Here is a 17,154-nt window from a genome sequence, read left to right as displayed (position 1 = left end):
GTGTGCGTGTATGTCATCTCATTGGTACCCTGCTTCAGATCAGATACTATTGAGCACCTCTTACTTTCACCTTCATCTCTCTTTTCTGGTTCTTTCTCATCGCCCCCACTCATCACCTTTTCCTTGCGCTTTCTTTTCCTTCTCATTCTTTCCTCCCAGCCCAATGCAGGGTGTGGTTCTTTCTTTCACAGGAACAGCTTGTTTCTATTCCCTAGTGCTGGCTCAGATAGCTAGTAAAATGTCAGTCATTGGACTTGGTGTCTCTTTTCCATTGCATGAACGGTTGTGACAGGAGCCAACATAAGGAGTGGCTCATTTCTATGTGTGGGTGGGTGGGATGTGGGAGGTGTACAGTAGTGTCTGTGTGTGTGTGTGGGGGGGGGGTTCTGTGTGTGTTGACTGTGGTTCGGTTCTTCCGTGTGTGTGTGTGCGTGTGCGTGTGCGTGTGTGTGTGTGAGAGAGGGAAACAGAGGGAGAGAGAGAAGTGATGAGAAGTGATGTCACTCAGCCAAACACATACTATGGTGTGTGTGGCTGCCCCTCTCCCCACACAGACACACAGAGACTGTTGTAAAGGTTCATGGGACTTCACAGCAGAAGCTCACTTAGAGTAGCTTAGACAGGCAGCCAGTCACCACTAGTCCACAACTACAGCGCCTCTCACAACACGATTAGCCTCCTGAGCCAAGAGAACCCCCCCCCCTATTCAGCTCCGCAATGTTCTGCTCCGGGGGCTCCGATTTAGGGTAGCACTAGGGCTTTTCCCATATTCCTCTGGACTGTACCAACGGCCGCATTCACAAAGGTAGGGGAGCTCCTTTCACGCTTTCTCTGTTGTGCTTTTGGAATTCCTTCTATTTTGTAACATCGGAAACTCACTGAAAGAAAGATCCGGAACCTACAAGTAACTTCCTTCCCAAGTGCTTTGCCATGTGTGTCTGTATTCACTATTAATACTGGTTGTTCAGGGATGATGTGTTGAGCTGCACCGGTTGATTTACTCTCGGTTGGCGGTTATGTATCACATTTGGATCTGTTGCCAGTTGTGTCACATTTGGCCGTAAGCAGGCGATTAAAAAAGGTGCTAAAACAGATCTACTCAAAGAGCTACTCATCTTTCAGGACATCTATGTCTGTAGGATATATACGTATGTGTGCGTATCCCATTTAATGTGGTCACTTGACCCTTAGAAGGGACACTAAGAGGTAAATAAAGACATGATGATGACGCCTTTCTTTGGTTTTGCACCACAGTCTATGGGTTGAACTCTTCAGTCAGGGTCAGACGTCTGGGTTGAAGTTGTAGCTCAAGTTTTGGGAGACTTCACTGTGACATTGGTGTGTGCTACTCTTCTGTTTGCATCTGCCGGAGGGAGAACAAAGGTATTTATGCGGCCAACTGTGTCAGTTTGGCCATTCAGAGTGCAATATCTGTGACTTTTTTTGTGTGGTAGAAGATGTTATGTCTATTTTGTTCTTAAGTTATTTCTCTAGAACCTTCCAGACTCTCAGTAAAGGAAGATGTTGTTCACGGCAACAGAGTAGACGATGCGGAAAATAATCCCTTTTTCCAAGCAATGCTGCTCTTAAAGGAAGTCCTGGACTCTGGCCTAGGCCGGTGAAAGGAAACAAACAGGCTGTCGAGACATCAGCCTGAGCCTTGAAAGGAGACATAAAGCTTATTTAGTGCAGTTTCACAGGGTCCTTGTGTTTAAAGCTTAAAAGTTTGTAGTTGTTCAGCAAAACGCCAACCCCATTTTTACGAACTGAAATTATCATTGAAGAGATTCTCAGATCCCAGATTCAGATTGTACATTAAAGGGCAATTCCGCCACTTTTCAACATCATATTCATTATCTTCAGCACCATACCAGTGTCTACATGTGAAAATGGCACCTTTCTATGATCTGTGGTTAAAAAGATAGTCCCAAAAAATTATTCTCTGTGACATCACACGGTTGTTTTCAAAACCTGCAACACATTTATAGCCATAGGGAGGGTATTTTCTTGCTCCCCATGACACCACGAATCTCATAGTGTTTGAAAATCGCTGTTTTTAAAATGTAGAAATGCACTGTTTTCACATATGTAAGCACTGGTATTGTGCTGGAGATAATGAAAAGGAGGTTGAAAGTGGTGGAATTGCCCTTTAAATACAGGAGAATGATTAACATAGGACTCTGGGCTCTATTTTCGGTTGGCGTTAAGGCGGTGCTAGTGTCAAATGCATGTTCGTTTGCAATTTTGTCATGTAAAAACTGTCTCACTGGCATTTTCAAGCCCTATCACCAGTTTCGGTAATTTACCAGTCTTATATCAGCTTGCTTGCGCTCAGATGACGGGGTGAAAATATTTGAGGTGTGTCCTTAAAAACATGATCTGAAGTGCTAATTTCAGGCAGCGCTGATAGGGATATTTAAGACCAACCAAAAGCTGGTTTTAGCAGTAACGCAGTTGATTATGGCATGAATTGTGACAGCAGAAACGCAGACTATCCAGCCGTGACGCATACTGCCCATGTGCGCATGGAACAAGAGTAGCCCAATGTGCTTTGGTGTCTGTATACTTAATATTTATTTGATTAAAACCAAGCATAGCCTCCCCTCCTCTCAACGAAGGCTTTTTTAAATCTACCCAATGGTGCCGTTTTGGATGTGTGTAAAACCCTCCATAGTCTGCATTGTTTGAATATTATATGACAACAGGGAGAAATGATGGTGCCTGTAAGTATTTAAAACAAGTTGTTGTTTTGTTTATAATTTGATTAGAATGATTAGTTCTCTTTTTAGGCCTTATCAGTAATGAATTGAATCTTGCTTATTGACAACATTTGGCATGTCCATGCTCAGCCATTATGTAATGTACAATAGGCCTAGCCCCTATATCAGTGTGAATGCTATTGAAGACATGCAATTACTTAGAACTAAATGGTTTTACGTTAACCTATTTAGCAAAGATGGGATAGGTCTACATTTTGTTATTTCTGCTCATTTCTGTAAGCCATTTAACAAACTATAACATTGGAATTTAAGTTGATTCAAAGGCAATTTATAAAAGTCTGTAAATACACACAACCTGAAGCAACCGCATATTTTGCCATGGAGCACATTCTGATTGACAAGCGAGTGGCCAAGCCTGCACACACTCATAACTTGTTATTTCATCAAAACCCAGCCCTTTCACTCCAACGCCAGCAAGTGTGCCGATAACTGTGATAGTGAAAATATCAAAGATGTTTGACTCACCCCTGAACCTATAGCATTACCGACTGCGCTTAGATTGACCATTACGTTAGGTTTATTAAACTAGAGCCCTTAGTCTGGTATAATAGAGGGAAAAAGTATGACCTTGCAGTGATTTATGGGCAACCCTGCATAGAAGGGTGGGTCAACCCACAGAGACAGGTTCAAAGGTCAAACCAGGGCATTATGGTCCTCACCAGGTGACCTGTAGCATCTGGCAGGAAGTGGCTTCAGGGGACACAAGGTCAAAGGTCACATCACAAGAGTAGGTAGAAGTTGCACTTAACCACTGATACAGGGTCAGATGTTTCCTCATGTTTAAGGTTACGATTGGGAATATGATAATCTTACCCTAGATCTGTTAAAGGAAACGTTACAGAACCTCATAGATCAGCTGAACAACAACAACCGAGCCGGTCTATGGACTTTTAGAATTCACAGAGAACCATTCACAGAAGGTTTTCTGAAGGCTTGTGATGTTCGCACTGGGTTTTTTAGAATGGCATGCTCTGTTTGTGCACTGCTGTTCCCAGATGTACAATCTGATTTGTATATCAGGAGATATCTCAGAAAACGTACACACACTGTCTCACACAACACACACACACCTACACACACACTGCTGTTTCACCCATACAGGCTTTGCTGTCTCGCCAGCCTGTAAAGCTTCATGGGAACTGTGTGGGGTGAGGAGCTAGAAGCTTTATCAGATATAACTTTTTGTCAATGCTCACTTCATGCCCTCTGATGGAGGCTGGAATGCTGAAATGTGCTGCTATTTAATGATATGTTGTAATAAGAAGGAAGTTCATTGAACTTCCATTGTCTTCCTCCAAGAGAGACTAAATATGAATCTTTGTATAGCACTGTTGGCGTTGTGGTTCCCAATGTGAGCTTGCATGGCAGGGCAGTTTAAATGTCATGCTGCATAGAGCCAGCTGCTGTGGGCATTGTGAAGAGCAGTTTGCCACTGGTAGTTTTAGGTGGTCATCCCCTTCACTGATGTATTGTGACAGGACCTGACCATAAGGAATCAATGGGAATAGTGTAGGGCGTGAGTGTGTGTCTGTGTGTGTGTGTATGTGTGTGTGTGCATTGCGTGCATTTGTGCACGTACAGTATGTGTTTGTCCACATTTGCACAATAGTGAATGGTGTACGTGGGATTTAGAGTTGTGTGTCTTTCTCTGTGTTTTTTGTCTGTGGTAGGAAATGTTTTGCTTCTATTCCTAGGGGGCAGGAAAGACCTTCAGGGCTTACTTACTTAGTGAGGCAGTTTTTCCACGATGACTCAGTGCTTCTGGATGGGGCTCCCTCTACCTCTTGGGAGGTCCCCTGGACAGGGGGTGGGGCTGCCCTGTGTGTGTGTGCATGTGTGTGTGTGTGCATGTGTGCGTACGTGAATGTTTAAGTGTAGTTAAGTGTAGTTGTGTGTTCCAGGATGATGTACCAATGATCCATTGCTTTTCTCTGAGCTCATTCTGTAAAATACCTCAATCGTCAGCATACAGTCAGGCCAGATTTTTCCATCATGATATGCATTAACATAGATAATACATAACATACTCTGTATACAAACACAAACTAATTTCCAATGCGTTTCAGGTGGCGGTGATTGGCTTGAGAAAGTGCAAGCCAGGCTTCTGTGATTTCATCCTATTTTCCACAGCGCATGCCACAGCCCCATTCTCATTTCCTGTCAGAGAGAGGCTGGTAAAATAGGCAGAAGTGTGCCAGTATTCAGTTTAACTGTGGCTGTTTTGGCATCGCCTGCACACTGACAAATTACACTTTCCCCACCTACTTCTCTTTTGTCCCTTCCCTGCTCTTTCCCTTTCTCTCTTTCTCAATTATACTGGATTTAGTTGCGTTATCGGTATTACAGGTCTGTGTTGCTGAAAAGTAATGATATTCGGTATACCAAATGTCCACAAACCTTTGAATGATATACATTGAATGATGCCATTTTTGTGTGTACTGGCTCTTCATCTTGATTCACATTAATTGAATGATGACCATTGTACATAATATACTGTACAGTGTTATTTCCCTCTTTGTAAATACCCTCTTTCCGTCTCTTTCTCTCTCCAGACGTCATACACACACAGGGCCCTCTCGACGGCAGCCTCTACGCTAAAGTTCGCAAGAAGGAGTCCATCGAGGGCTCGGTCACTGCCAACGGCCTATCGCCTGCCGCCACCGAACACGTCCTACCTTCCGTCGACCAGGTCCTTCCCGCGGTCGACCAAGCCCTGTCGGTGAGCAGCGACTCTGGCAACTCCACCGCCTCTATCAAGACTGACCGCACCGATGAGCCAGCCCCGGCAGCATCAGCGCAAGTCCCCCAAGCAGCCCTCCCAGTGAGCCAGCCACCAGCGACCCAGGAAAAGGTCCCAGATTCGGGCACGGTCCCGGCCGTCCAGCCCATCAGTCCCCAGGAGAAGCAGGAGCTGGAGCAGCTGCTCAGCGGCCTGGAGGGCCCCATGCACCGCCAGGGCTACCTGTCCTCCCCATCAGGTGGAGGGACAAGTATAGGACTAGGAGGAGGAGGAGTTGGAGGAGGAATACTTCACCTGGTGCCGGCCCAAGTTCACGTGAACGGCCACAACAGCAGAATGGACAGGGAAACGGATATTCTGGATGACGAGGTGGCACTGCCTACCAGCCAGGAGGGCAACAGCATGGATAGCCTGGGCACCCTGTCGTCCCTGGAAGGGAGAGCTACACCGGCAGACCTCTACTATCAGGCTGAGACGGTCATCAATGGGCAGGACGAGGTCACCTATCTGGAGAGGAGCATCCCCCCGGAAAATGCTGTCATCAATGTTGCCATACGCTCACAGGATGTGGCCGCTCAGGTTCCCGTCACATTGGTGCGAAGCCTCTCCTCAGCTCAGGACGGGACAGGCGAGTCCATCCCCCCGGCGAGCGATTACATTTTCAGCCAAAACGGGAACCTGTATCGCTCGCAGTCGTTCGGTGCAGAGCAGAAACCCCTCCCCAGAGCACCAGCACGTACCACCAGTAGTCGTGATGCCGTCCAACGGGGGCTCAACGTGTGGCAGCAATATGGCGTCCCAGAGGAGCCGGTGATGGACGGCGTCCATTTTGGCCCTTTTCCATCCTCCATGCCTCTACAGAGCCACCACAGCTTGCCACAGTTCCCCCACCACCAGACTGCCTCGCAGCAGGAGATTGAGCAGTCCATTGAGGCCCTCAACCTGCTGATGCTAGACCTGGACCCAGGCTGTCCTTTGGGGCAGGTGCCCAAGTCCCAGAGCGCTCCGCCGGGGGATAATGTGGTGGTGGTGACCATGCAACCGTCCTTCTCCCAGACCCAGGCCAGACCCTCCTACCAGGCCGACTCAGCTATCTCGGGAAGCCATGCTCCCCGCCTTGCCAAGGTCCCGCTGAGTTCATCCCCCATCCAGCCGTCCACGTCACCAGAGCCCTCTGCCGTCCAGAGACCCACAGCCATCTACCAGCCCGGTCCCACTATAGTCTCCGTCCCTGGCTTCCTCACGGAACCTTCCAGCCAAGGGGAAGCCTGGACCAGCTCTCCCACCCAGGTCCCCACTGCCATTGGCCAGCTGCAGCTGAAGCCCATTAACACGTACCCCCCCAGCACAATGTCCTCGTCCCTGTCCCCAGAGCTCCAGCAGAGTCTCAGTGCCATCTCCTCATCGCCCCAGCTGAGAGATGCCGAGCCTGATGAAGTATTCAACGTGGAGGGCTTAGTAGCCCAGCGCGTGGCAGGTAAGACTGCAGATCTCATGTGTTGTCATTGGCATATAGGTGTGATTTAATATACAAAGGAAGCAGGAAGGTTATACTCAAGTTGAGGATACATTAGGATGTTAAAAAAGAAACAAAAAACTGTAATGAATATGTATGAAGTTCAAACGGAGAACATCTTGATAGTTTTCTCCCAAAACAGAGAATTTATTACATTTTCTTTCCTAAACGTAGTTTTTTAACAGTTTGTTTACTGCACAAACAGATGAACAGCCCACACAGACACCATCTCTCAGTACAACATGGAACTGTAAAACCCCCGGAGTAACAAATGTAATCCTCAGAAAATCCATTGTGAGCCTAGCTTGACTTTTCCTGGCTCAAAGCTCTGCCCTTTTGTTGGGCTGCGTTGGCGTTGATATGAGCCCTGTGAGGTCACAATGAAGCCATTATACACACAGTGCCTCAGCTCGAGGATCCCCCGTAAGACCCTGCACTGCACTGCATCAAGCACTGAGGCTTCCCAGAACTGACTGCTCCCAAGATGGAGGACACACCTACTAGTACATATGGCTCATTGCTTAAAGCATCTAGCACCCTGGTAAAATAATGTTGTTTTTCATGTAAATAGTGCTAAGAGAACTAAGCCTTTGTCCAATAGGAGGATAGCTTGTTATGTGAAGCTAGAAGGACTTTAGAGGGCAAATGGCTCTTAATAAGGTCACACAAAAAAAATGTATGACTAGTGATGCAAAAGTATGCCAACAAGCACACATTGACAAGGTTACACTGTCAGTGAGATCATGAAACCATTTTAATGCACTTCTTCGGCATGTGTATTGGTGGCCAACCCTTTTCCTGGAGAACAACCCATTTACCTTTCAAATCAAGCCTGCGTCAACCTGCAGTACCATAAATACTGAGCAGCAGTTATGCCATATGACAAGCTTTCCAAACTGCACAATTTCAGTGAATCTTATCTTGTGACAGTCTGCTCATCAGCAATGAGCTGTCTCCAATGGAGGAAGTTCGCTGGCTTAACCAAACACACACTCCATCCTGCACACAGGTCCGCAGTGTGGACACCTGTCAGAAATCAAAGAGTAGTGGTACAGAATCACATTGCCAAGCTTTGAAGGGACATCTCTGAAAACAAGTCCAAGAAAGATACTCTCACAGTAATGGTTATATGCATCTTCTTGGTTCTGAAATGACTTTCAGTGAAACACCATTATGGCCAGACAGCGAAAGTGCTGTTATTGTGATTTTATAGACAAATAATTTAAAATATAACTTTAAATAAAGTGCATTTAAAAATACAAAGCACTTTACAGTCAAACAACAACATAAAGGAAATAAAAGAAAAACAAGCAGGAAGAATAATAAGCAGGAATAATATAAGCGAGCAGGGAGATCCTTCTGTCCTTGTTAGTTACTTGTCACACAACCACTTTGCTTCTCTGGACAGCTCAAGGCAACTGATAGTAGACTTTCCTTATCACATCTTGTGGTTGTCAGGAGATACAAACCCACTTTGTCCACATGTACAGGCAGCTGTCCACGGAAACATATGTGACATGTCCACTTGGTTCTTATTTCTGATATTTCTTAGTCATTTTTATCATAGATGTTTGACATTTCCATTGTTCTGTAAGCGATTATGATTTACATTTTTTGTTTGTATTTTCTTCATTTATTTTTCCCTTTCTGTGGACGATCTCATTATCTCTCTCCCTCTCCATCATTCTCTCCATCTTCATCCTCCTCCTCCTCTTTCTCCTGCCGACTCCAATCATGCCCCTACTCTACCTACCCAGAGTACTCAGCCAGAATGCGAGGCCAGTCTGAGCACCGTCGCTCCCTCTCCCTCTCTGGTTCGTTCCCCTCCTTCTCTCCTTCCCTGTTTCCCCTGTCACTGACTCCTCTTCAAAACTAACCTTTCTGAGTATCTATCCATGGCGCTGCCTGCCAGTTTGAGTTTCCTGTTTGCATTTGTTGCTTCCTGTTTATTCCCTTTCTTTCCATTTCTATCTTACTCTCTTTCTTTCTCATTATCTATCTATTTATTTCTGTCTCTCTTGCTCTCTTTTTCTCACTCACTCCTTCTGGCTGTCTCTCTCGCTATGTCATAGAACAAACAATGTCCTCTAATGTCCAGTTTTTCCAATACACCGTCCTTCATCTGTGATTGATGGAGAGGACAGTTTGATATTTATTTTTTAAGGTTAAGGAATCGACCCAACCGAAAAATTGCATTTGGGTTAATGTTTAAGTTTTACAAGAACGAGATGAGGAAGCACAAAGATGGCTCTGTGCGGACTCGCAGCGGAGTGTATGTCACAAGATATTGTTTGCCAAAGCCAGGGAACAATGCCCAAGGCCAGAGGCACTGGCCTCTTTCAAGGCTGCTCTTTTCCCCTTTCTGTTTTTAACATTATCATCGCAGACAAAGGGCACTAAATCTAGGGGGAAGATTGCCTTTTTGAAATATTCTGAAGGCCTTATCTGTCCGTTGGGAGAGATAGACTAGGACGCAGACTGTATTGTTCTGTCAGGGGCCTGGAATGATGTCCAGACTGCAGTACTGCACTGTACTCCCAAAAGCCAGAGTAGTCCTTGAAGTCCAAGGACTGTAATGAATGACCACAATGACATTCATTCTATTAACATGGCTTCACTTCTTACAACTCAGGCCTTGGAGCAAAGATGGAGCATGAGTAGACCGGACATTCCCGGTATAGACAGTTTAGAATGGGGTCAGACCTGGTCTACTGGAAGAAAAACACTCTATTTGGGTATTTATATACATACGTAGATCTGTTTCCAATCTATTCAGTACATTTCTTTGAAGGGAATTCCGATGAATTTCACCCCAGATAACCCTTCCGCACCATAAAATAGTCCCTCACTGGAGCGATGGATGGAGATGAAGAGAGCGATAGCCCCTTCCTTATACAATGTCCTATAGTATATAAAAAAAATATATATATATATTTGTGTTTATATGCTTGAAAAACGAGGGGGGGAAACAAAACAATTCCCCAGATATGTCAGTCCAGGGAATCTCTGCTGTAACAGCTGGAAGCTATTAGCCATCGCCAGGGCAACGATACAGTGTTTGACAGGCTCCGCCATAGAGCAGTGCATCCTGGGTCCATCTGTTTTGCGGTATCCCAGGCCCATTGCTATTCACGTGCCAGCGCTTAGGATTTATCAAACAATGCCCCTCTTCGATCCACAAATCAAAATAGAGCCCAGCCTAGACATGTGACATGACTGAAGCAGCGCCATTGGAGGCAAATCAAGAATGTAAAAAGATGGGCATATGAATGGCATGTGTGCAGGTTTTACCTATTAGGCCTATACTTGGATCTTGTCATGGTACTGTTTTGTTATGCTGTAAATTAGGATCCAACAAAGCACACTTAGTGACCACTAGATTTCTGTTGATATACAGTATATACACTGTTGTGCACTAGACAGACAGGAAGTTAGTTAACCTCTAAGAAGACTGCTCTCCTTTAATACCACTTTTTCCCTCCAAAACCTCTCTGTAGTTTTTACGTTCAGTTTAAGGGTTGTGGAATATGGATATGCTTCATCACAGTCATGGATATTATTTGGAGTAAACACATAAGGCATGTCTGACTCTTGTGTGACCAAAGAGGCCATCTCCATTCTGACAGTAACTATTAGCCTCTTAGCATTAGCATGCAGCTGCGGGAAACTATCTCTAACTCGCCCCCCAGGTTTATCCTGCCAAAAGAGGCTGAGCTAGGGCTCGTAAATATTTTTCACTGTTTCCATAACGTTCGGCTCTCGAACTAGGGTGTGTTTGCATGCTTTTCCATCTTTGGGAGGGTATGTCAGAACTTCAGGCCTGGAGAATCCATGAATCAGATGAATAGTTTGTTTTTGCAGACAGTCAGCGCTAGCTACAGAGTACATTGCATAAAACCTGCATGAAAAAGCAAAAAATAAGTGTTTATGCACAATTTTCAATGACCCTCAAAGAGAATAATCTTTACCTTAAAATTGAAAAACCTAGGGTAAAAGTTAAACATATTTTTAAGAAAGGCTGGCTTCGATACAAAACCAATGTGTAGTTTGCTTACATTAACCCACAGTCTCTGACTACCAATGAACAAAAACAAGTTTCCATGCAATAACTAACACATTAAGATAAGATCTTACGCAAATCCTTTTTGTTTTACACTGGCAGTGGCAGCTCCCTCTCTTTCCCTCCAAACCAACTCATTGTAATGAGCTTACTGGGCCTTTTGAGGTTCATCCAAAACATTAGCTACCGCCACAGAGTATTACTCAGATAACAAAAATTACAAATTTAGACTGTTTCACTGATGTACCTGCGAGTTCCTGATAATCTAGTGGCAATCAACAAGAACATTGATCCCTACGGTTCCCCTCCGAACAATCCAGAGCTCTTATAAACAGTGCCTGATTTTAATGAGAAAAGTACTGGTTAGAGTGTTCAACATCAAGTAGCATGTTGAAAGGTCAGCTTTGCCATTTCTTACTGTTCACTTTTGAACACTTTGTGACTGTTTCCTTATTCTGATGTTTCTGTGGATTAAAGGCTGTGCAAGACATTGCTGGTTTGAAGTGAAAAGTTGTGTTTCAAAGAGCATGATACTAATACATGATACAGCATGATATATATATATATATTTTTTTACAAAACACTGTTCTGACAAAATGTGACCCCTGTATGATCTGGACAGGTGTCCAGTCCCATGGGATGTCATTGGACGAGACATTGGCCCTGCCCCGTCACCGCACCACCAGCGAAGGACAATGCCACAATGGCCACGATGAAAACTTCTCTTACGAACCCCCAGTCCGCTCCCCCATTCGCTGTGTCTCGCCGGAGTTCGTCAACACCTTAAATCTGAATCCTGGGGGGCGGCCCAAAGAGGTAGAATGCTCTGCCCACAGCCTCAACCTTCTCTAGTGTGTCTCACATAGGATGATATATGATTAGGATGACCATAATGAATACTAATATATTTGGTGTGTATGCGTGTGCGTGAATGTGTGTGTTTCCTTGTCTTCTCTTCCATCAGAGACACATGCACAGCTACAGAGAGGCCTTTGAGGAGTTGGAAGGTGGCTCAGTCAGCCCCACGCCCGCTGTTGGTGGTGAGGTGTTCCCCCAAACCCCTGCCTTCCCCGTCTCGCCGCAAACCCCTTACTTCAACCTGTGTAAGTCTCCCCTCTGACTGGCTGTAGGCGCTGTGGAACTCAGGGGAATATAGGCTTTTACCATAGAACATTTTTAAATACATTTATCCAAGAAGGGAGTAGGATGTTATTTATAGGAATAATTAACCAGGAGTTACATTACCATGTGACTTGATCAGGAAAACCTCAAAAGTTTAACTCTCTAGGATATTATAGGACATGAGAATAGCATGTTTTATTCAGGCATGTACAGGTTCAGAGTGTAGAAACTATACAACTGATATTATGGTCAATAACGTCAGGGTGGCATTAGTCTAGCTCTGTCTGGTTGGTTTTAATTCTTGGACCATAACATTTTTCTTCTTCTTCTTCTTCTCAAAACAAATCATAGACTACATCTTCTAATCCCGAGTATTCGACCCCATTTAGATGTAGGGCAATAAACTATATTTCCCACATGACAAAATCCATTTCAACCCCATTCAGACAGATTTGTAAGAAGTCAGGATAGATTCTAATAACTGCAGAGGCCACACTGTTTGCAATTGTGTCGGCTCATAGAAAAGCCTGAGTCATCCTATCAGACAAGAACCACACTTCTCTCCTGCCTTCCAGGCAGTAATTCAGTGGGTTTAGAGAATGTGCTGCCATCCACAGATCGACATATCCTGGGATCCCACCAGTCTTCTGATGCATTTAGTAGGCAGGTATTTCATATGAAAGATGGGCACTGTCTAATTTTTAGATTTTATTCGGTGCCTATCTTCCACATTCATTTGGGTTAAGGCATTGAGCTGGATCTACACACAAACAATAGCGTGAGTTGTGGTTTCAAGCTCTTGACAAATTATGGAGTGAACTATCCCTTCAAATACCATGTCAGTTGCCAGCTCTACTAGTTACCTCATCTCCCCCTGGGCAAAGCCCTAAAAACACCCCATAAAAAGCCCATTGCATTTTTACCGCCCTCAAAGGTGTTACACCCCCCCCCTCCAAAAAAAAAACTCCATGCGAAGCGGGAATGCAGTGAGTACTTATTTTTCCTGGCTAAACCATGACGATTTATGATATCTCTGTCCATGTAAGAAGATTCTAGTCAAGTATGCATCCACTTACATGCATCTACCAGCATTTAGGGATCTACTAGTAGTATGCTACTACTCAAGTATGCATCCCACTTTCAATATGCTTCAACTTTATTTTACACTTAATGTCTTGAATAGAAACTGAAACAGATACTTAGATAGACTGGTGGGGCCCTGGGTATGTCTGTCCCTGTCTATCTCTGCCGTTCTAGCCCCTAACCCTAACCATTACTGCGAGACAGGAGGCGGTGTTGGTTTTCTCTCTATGGAGCTAGTGGTGTCGTTGAATGTTGCCCTGCAAGCTTGGTCTTGTATCAGTTTGGAATCATCACTCCCATTGGTAATGTTACAATTCGGGGTATGGAGAGCTGATGGACCAGCGCTTAGGGTTACCCAGATCCTCATCACCGGCACATCCACGGACCCCTCTCAGCTCTAGACCTTTAGAGTGTCCTCCCACGATACGCATTTGCCCAACACGATCCACCACATTGTAAGGCATTTAGGTTGCCACACAGAACAAAGAATTGATTGGGATTCTTTGGTAAGTGGAGGATGATGCACGTCCCTAGTCCCACTGTTGACCACATTGGCCCAGGATCAGCGACCCTGAAGTGACCTACAGCTCTCCCCTTCTGCCCCAGCATGCCTCTGGAGAGCAGTACCTCTTAAGACAAGAGAGTCATCCTATCAGACAACCCCTTCTAGACTGGAGATCCACACTAGATTACTCATATAAAGGAAACACACTTATTCACCCACGCTCATTCACACACACACACACACACACACACACACACACACACACACACACACACACACACACACACACACACACACACACACACACACACACACACACACACACACACACACACACACACACACACACACACACACACACATGCGCATATACAAATATTTCAAAATAACTAAGCCTCACTCTCCTAAGGTACTGCTCTCCATGTGACTGTTGTCATGTGTGTATTCCTTTTAACATCACTCTGTTGTTTTGCTACGCACCGACTTCTCCCAAGCATCTATATTTGTTAAGCCATATAAGGCTTGTCTTTTATACAGATGTCAGTGAGTTACTGTTGTTATTTACATTTGTGTGCATGGCGCAACTTTGCTTACATCCTGCCATGTTTGTTGTGACCGTGTCGCTCAGAGGCTGGTCACAGTGTGATACGTCACCTGCATGGTCCTCCCACAGAGCATGAGGCATGGACATACCCCTCCCACATCTAGCTGTGTCCGTCATGATATCACCCATGTTGTCGTGTGTCACTGTGTCACATTCTGTTGTTATGATGTCTTGACAGCTCAGCATCTGTATGTACCATATGTATACACACAAATTTGGCTTCCGGACCCAGATTAAGCCTAGTTCTGGACAAAAAATAACTTTCAAACAATATTCTCAGTTGAGCATGTTTTTTCTTCTAGGACTAGTGTTATTCTAGGTCCCGGAAAACATTCCTTAATGTTTCCATGCTACACATGTCAGTCAGTCCTATTTATGAGGCATAGAACATGTGCAGCAATGAACAACCTGTCTTGGAATTCAGGAATTAAAAAATTGCCCTATCAAGTGAATACATGTAACGGTAACTAACACACTGTTGAACATTGCGCTGTTCCGTACAATTTACCTTATTTTACCGCCCCAAAAACATAATACTTCCAGGTCAACTGTAATATGAATACCATTGTAAAGCACAATTTATCCCCTTTCCAGCAAAATCAATGACGAGACCTCCATGCTGCCCGTCTTTGCATGATTGAAGAATGCAATGCGTTCCGTCGGGTCTTTTTAAAAATGGCGGGTGGGGAAGCGAAACCTACTGCATGATAGTGAAAGGGGGAGATATGTTGTGTGGGGAGACTGCTTTTGTCACCCGATTTGTCCAACTTATCACCTCTAAAATGTAAATAAAAGACTATAGCTAGAGAAGGGCTACACCTGGTGGAAAGAGGCTGTACGACACAGAATGAGTTCCAAATGCGTGCCGTACGTTACGTAGTGACACGTCACGATGTAACGTACCGCGTCAGAGGGATCTGTTTTTTGTTAGTCTTTTCTCGAATTCTATTTGTCCATTCCCATGAAAATCAATGCTGAATCGAAAATTAGTTCACACCCCAGATTTTGATGCCAATACATTTGCTACAGTCCCATTAGTTTTCATTGCAGCCTCGTTTGAATGCTGCGGTGGCGCAAATTTGTACGGAATGGAGTTAGTCACCGTTACATACCTTACATAGACCCAAACCAGCAAACACACACACACATACACAGTTACAACATGAACAGCACAGGTATTTGCTGTTAAGACTGTTGTAGTGAAGCATGCTAAATGCTAAGTCATGTTGTGCTCTTTTCCTGCTAGGCCAAGCTCGTTCCCCTCCAGGCCTGATGAAGACCCCTCTCTCTGCCCTGGGCCTCAAACCCCACAACCCAGCCGAGATCCACCTCAACCAGAGTGGCTCAGGTGAGCTAGCACTACTTTGCCTGTTAGCCATTGTGCTTCATTCATGGGCTTGAAGCCTGTAAGCATAGCATAATGTCGCCTCTAGCATGTTAGCATAATCTTACAGCGCTATGTTCACTTCATCTAGTTAGTATATTGTATGTAAACTTTGTGTAAATTTGTTTAGCAGACGCTTTATCCAAAGCATTTATAAGAATAATGTTTTTTTCTGATAACATTGTGCTACATACATATGCAACTGCTCGACAAACATCTCATTTGAAAATCATGGGCATTAATATGGAATTGGTCCCCCCTTTGCTGCTATAACAGCTACCTGTTTTCTGGGAAGGCTTTCCACTAGATGTTGGTACATTGCTGCGGGTGCTTTGCTTACATTCAGCCACAAACTTTAGTGAGGTCGAGCACTGATGTTGGGGTGGCAGGTAGCCTAGTGGTTAGAGTGTTGAGCCAGTAACCGAAAGGTTGCTTGATCGAGTCCCTGAGCTGACAAGGTAAAATAATTATGTCGTTCTGCCCCTGAACAAGGCAGTTAACCCACTGTTCCCCGGTAGGCAGTCATTGTAAATAAGAATTTGTTCTTAACTGACTTGCATAGTTAAATAAAGTTTTTTTTTTTAAACGCCTCGCAGTTGGCGTTTCAATTCATCCAAAAGGTGTTTGATGGGGTTGAGGTCAGGGTTTTGTGCAGGCCAGACAAGTTTTTCCAGAATCATCTAGCCTGAATCACCAAATTCAAATCTGCTTCTGTAGCAACGTCAGCACAAGAACTGTTCGTCGGGAGCTTCATGAAATGGGCTTCCATGGCCGAGCCGCCACACACAAGCCTAAGATCACCATGTGCAATGCCAAGTGTCGGCTGGAGTGGTGTAAACCTTGCAGCCATTAGACTCTGGAGTAGTGGGAACGGGTTCTCTAGAGTGATGAATCACGCTTCACCATCTGGCAGTCCGACGGACAAATCTGTCTTTTGGGGGATGCCAGGAAAAAATTACTCCTCCTCTATGCTTTGGGGCAGGTAGCGTTCTCCTGGCATCCTCCGTTGCTTCCAGAGGCAGTTTGGATCTCAGTAGGTAGTGTTGCAACCGAGGACAGATTATTTTTATGCGCTACGCACTTCAGCGGTCCCGTTCTCTGAGCTTGTGTGGTCTACCACTTCGCGGCTGAGACGTTGTTGCTCCTAGACGTTTCCACTTCACAATAACAGCACTTACATTTGATTGGGGCAGCTCTAGCAGGATAGAAATTTGATGAACTGACTTGTTGGAAAGGTGGCATCCTATGTCGGTGCCATGTTGAAAGTCACTGAGCTCTTCAGTAAGGCCATTCTACTGCCAATGTTTGTCTATGGAGATTGCATGTGTGGCTGAAATAGCTGAATACACTAATTTGAAGA

General features: G+C 44.9%; 1 protein-coding gene across 6 annotated transcripts in view; it reads left to right on the top strand.

Moving 5' to 3' along the window:
• Positions 1-17,154, top strand: part of LOC120064349 (tensin-1-like) — a 296,497-nt gene that overhangs the window by 258,108 nt on the left and 21,235 nt on the right. For all 6 annotated transcript variants that reach the window (XM_039014867.1, XM_039014869.1, XM_039014868.1 and 3 more), the window contains 4 exons: positions 5,333-6,997; positions 11,719-11,912; positions 12,061-12,199; positions 15,657-15,758. In XM_039014867.1, the coding sequence (XP_038870795.1) occupies positions 5,333-6,997; positions 11,719-11,912; positions 12,061-12,199; positions 15,657-15,758 (2,100 nt within the window). The remainder of the gene's footprint in view (positions 1-5,332; positions 6,998-11,718; positions 11,913-12,060; positions 12,200-15,656; positions 15,759-17,154) is intronic.

Source organism: Salvelinus namaycush, chromosome 19, assembly GCF_016432855.1.
Source record: "Salvelinus namaycush isolate Seneca chromosome 19, SaNama_1.0, whole genome shotgun sequence".
NCBI classification, from domain to species: domain Eukaryota; kingdom Metazoa; phylum Chordata; class Actinopteri; order Salmoniformes; family Salmonidae; genus Salvelinus; species Salvelinus namaycush.
Note: the sequence above shows the minus strand (reverse complement) of the source record. Positions and strands in the feature narration are given on the sequence as shown.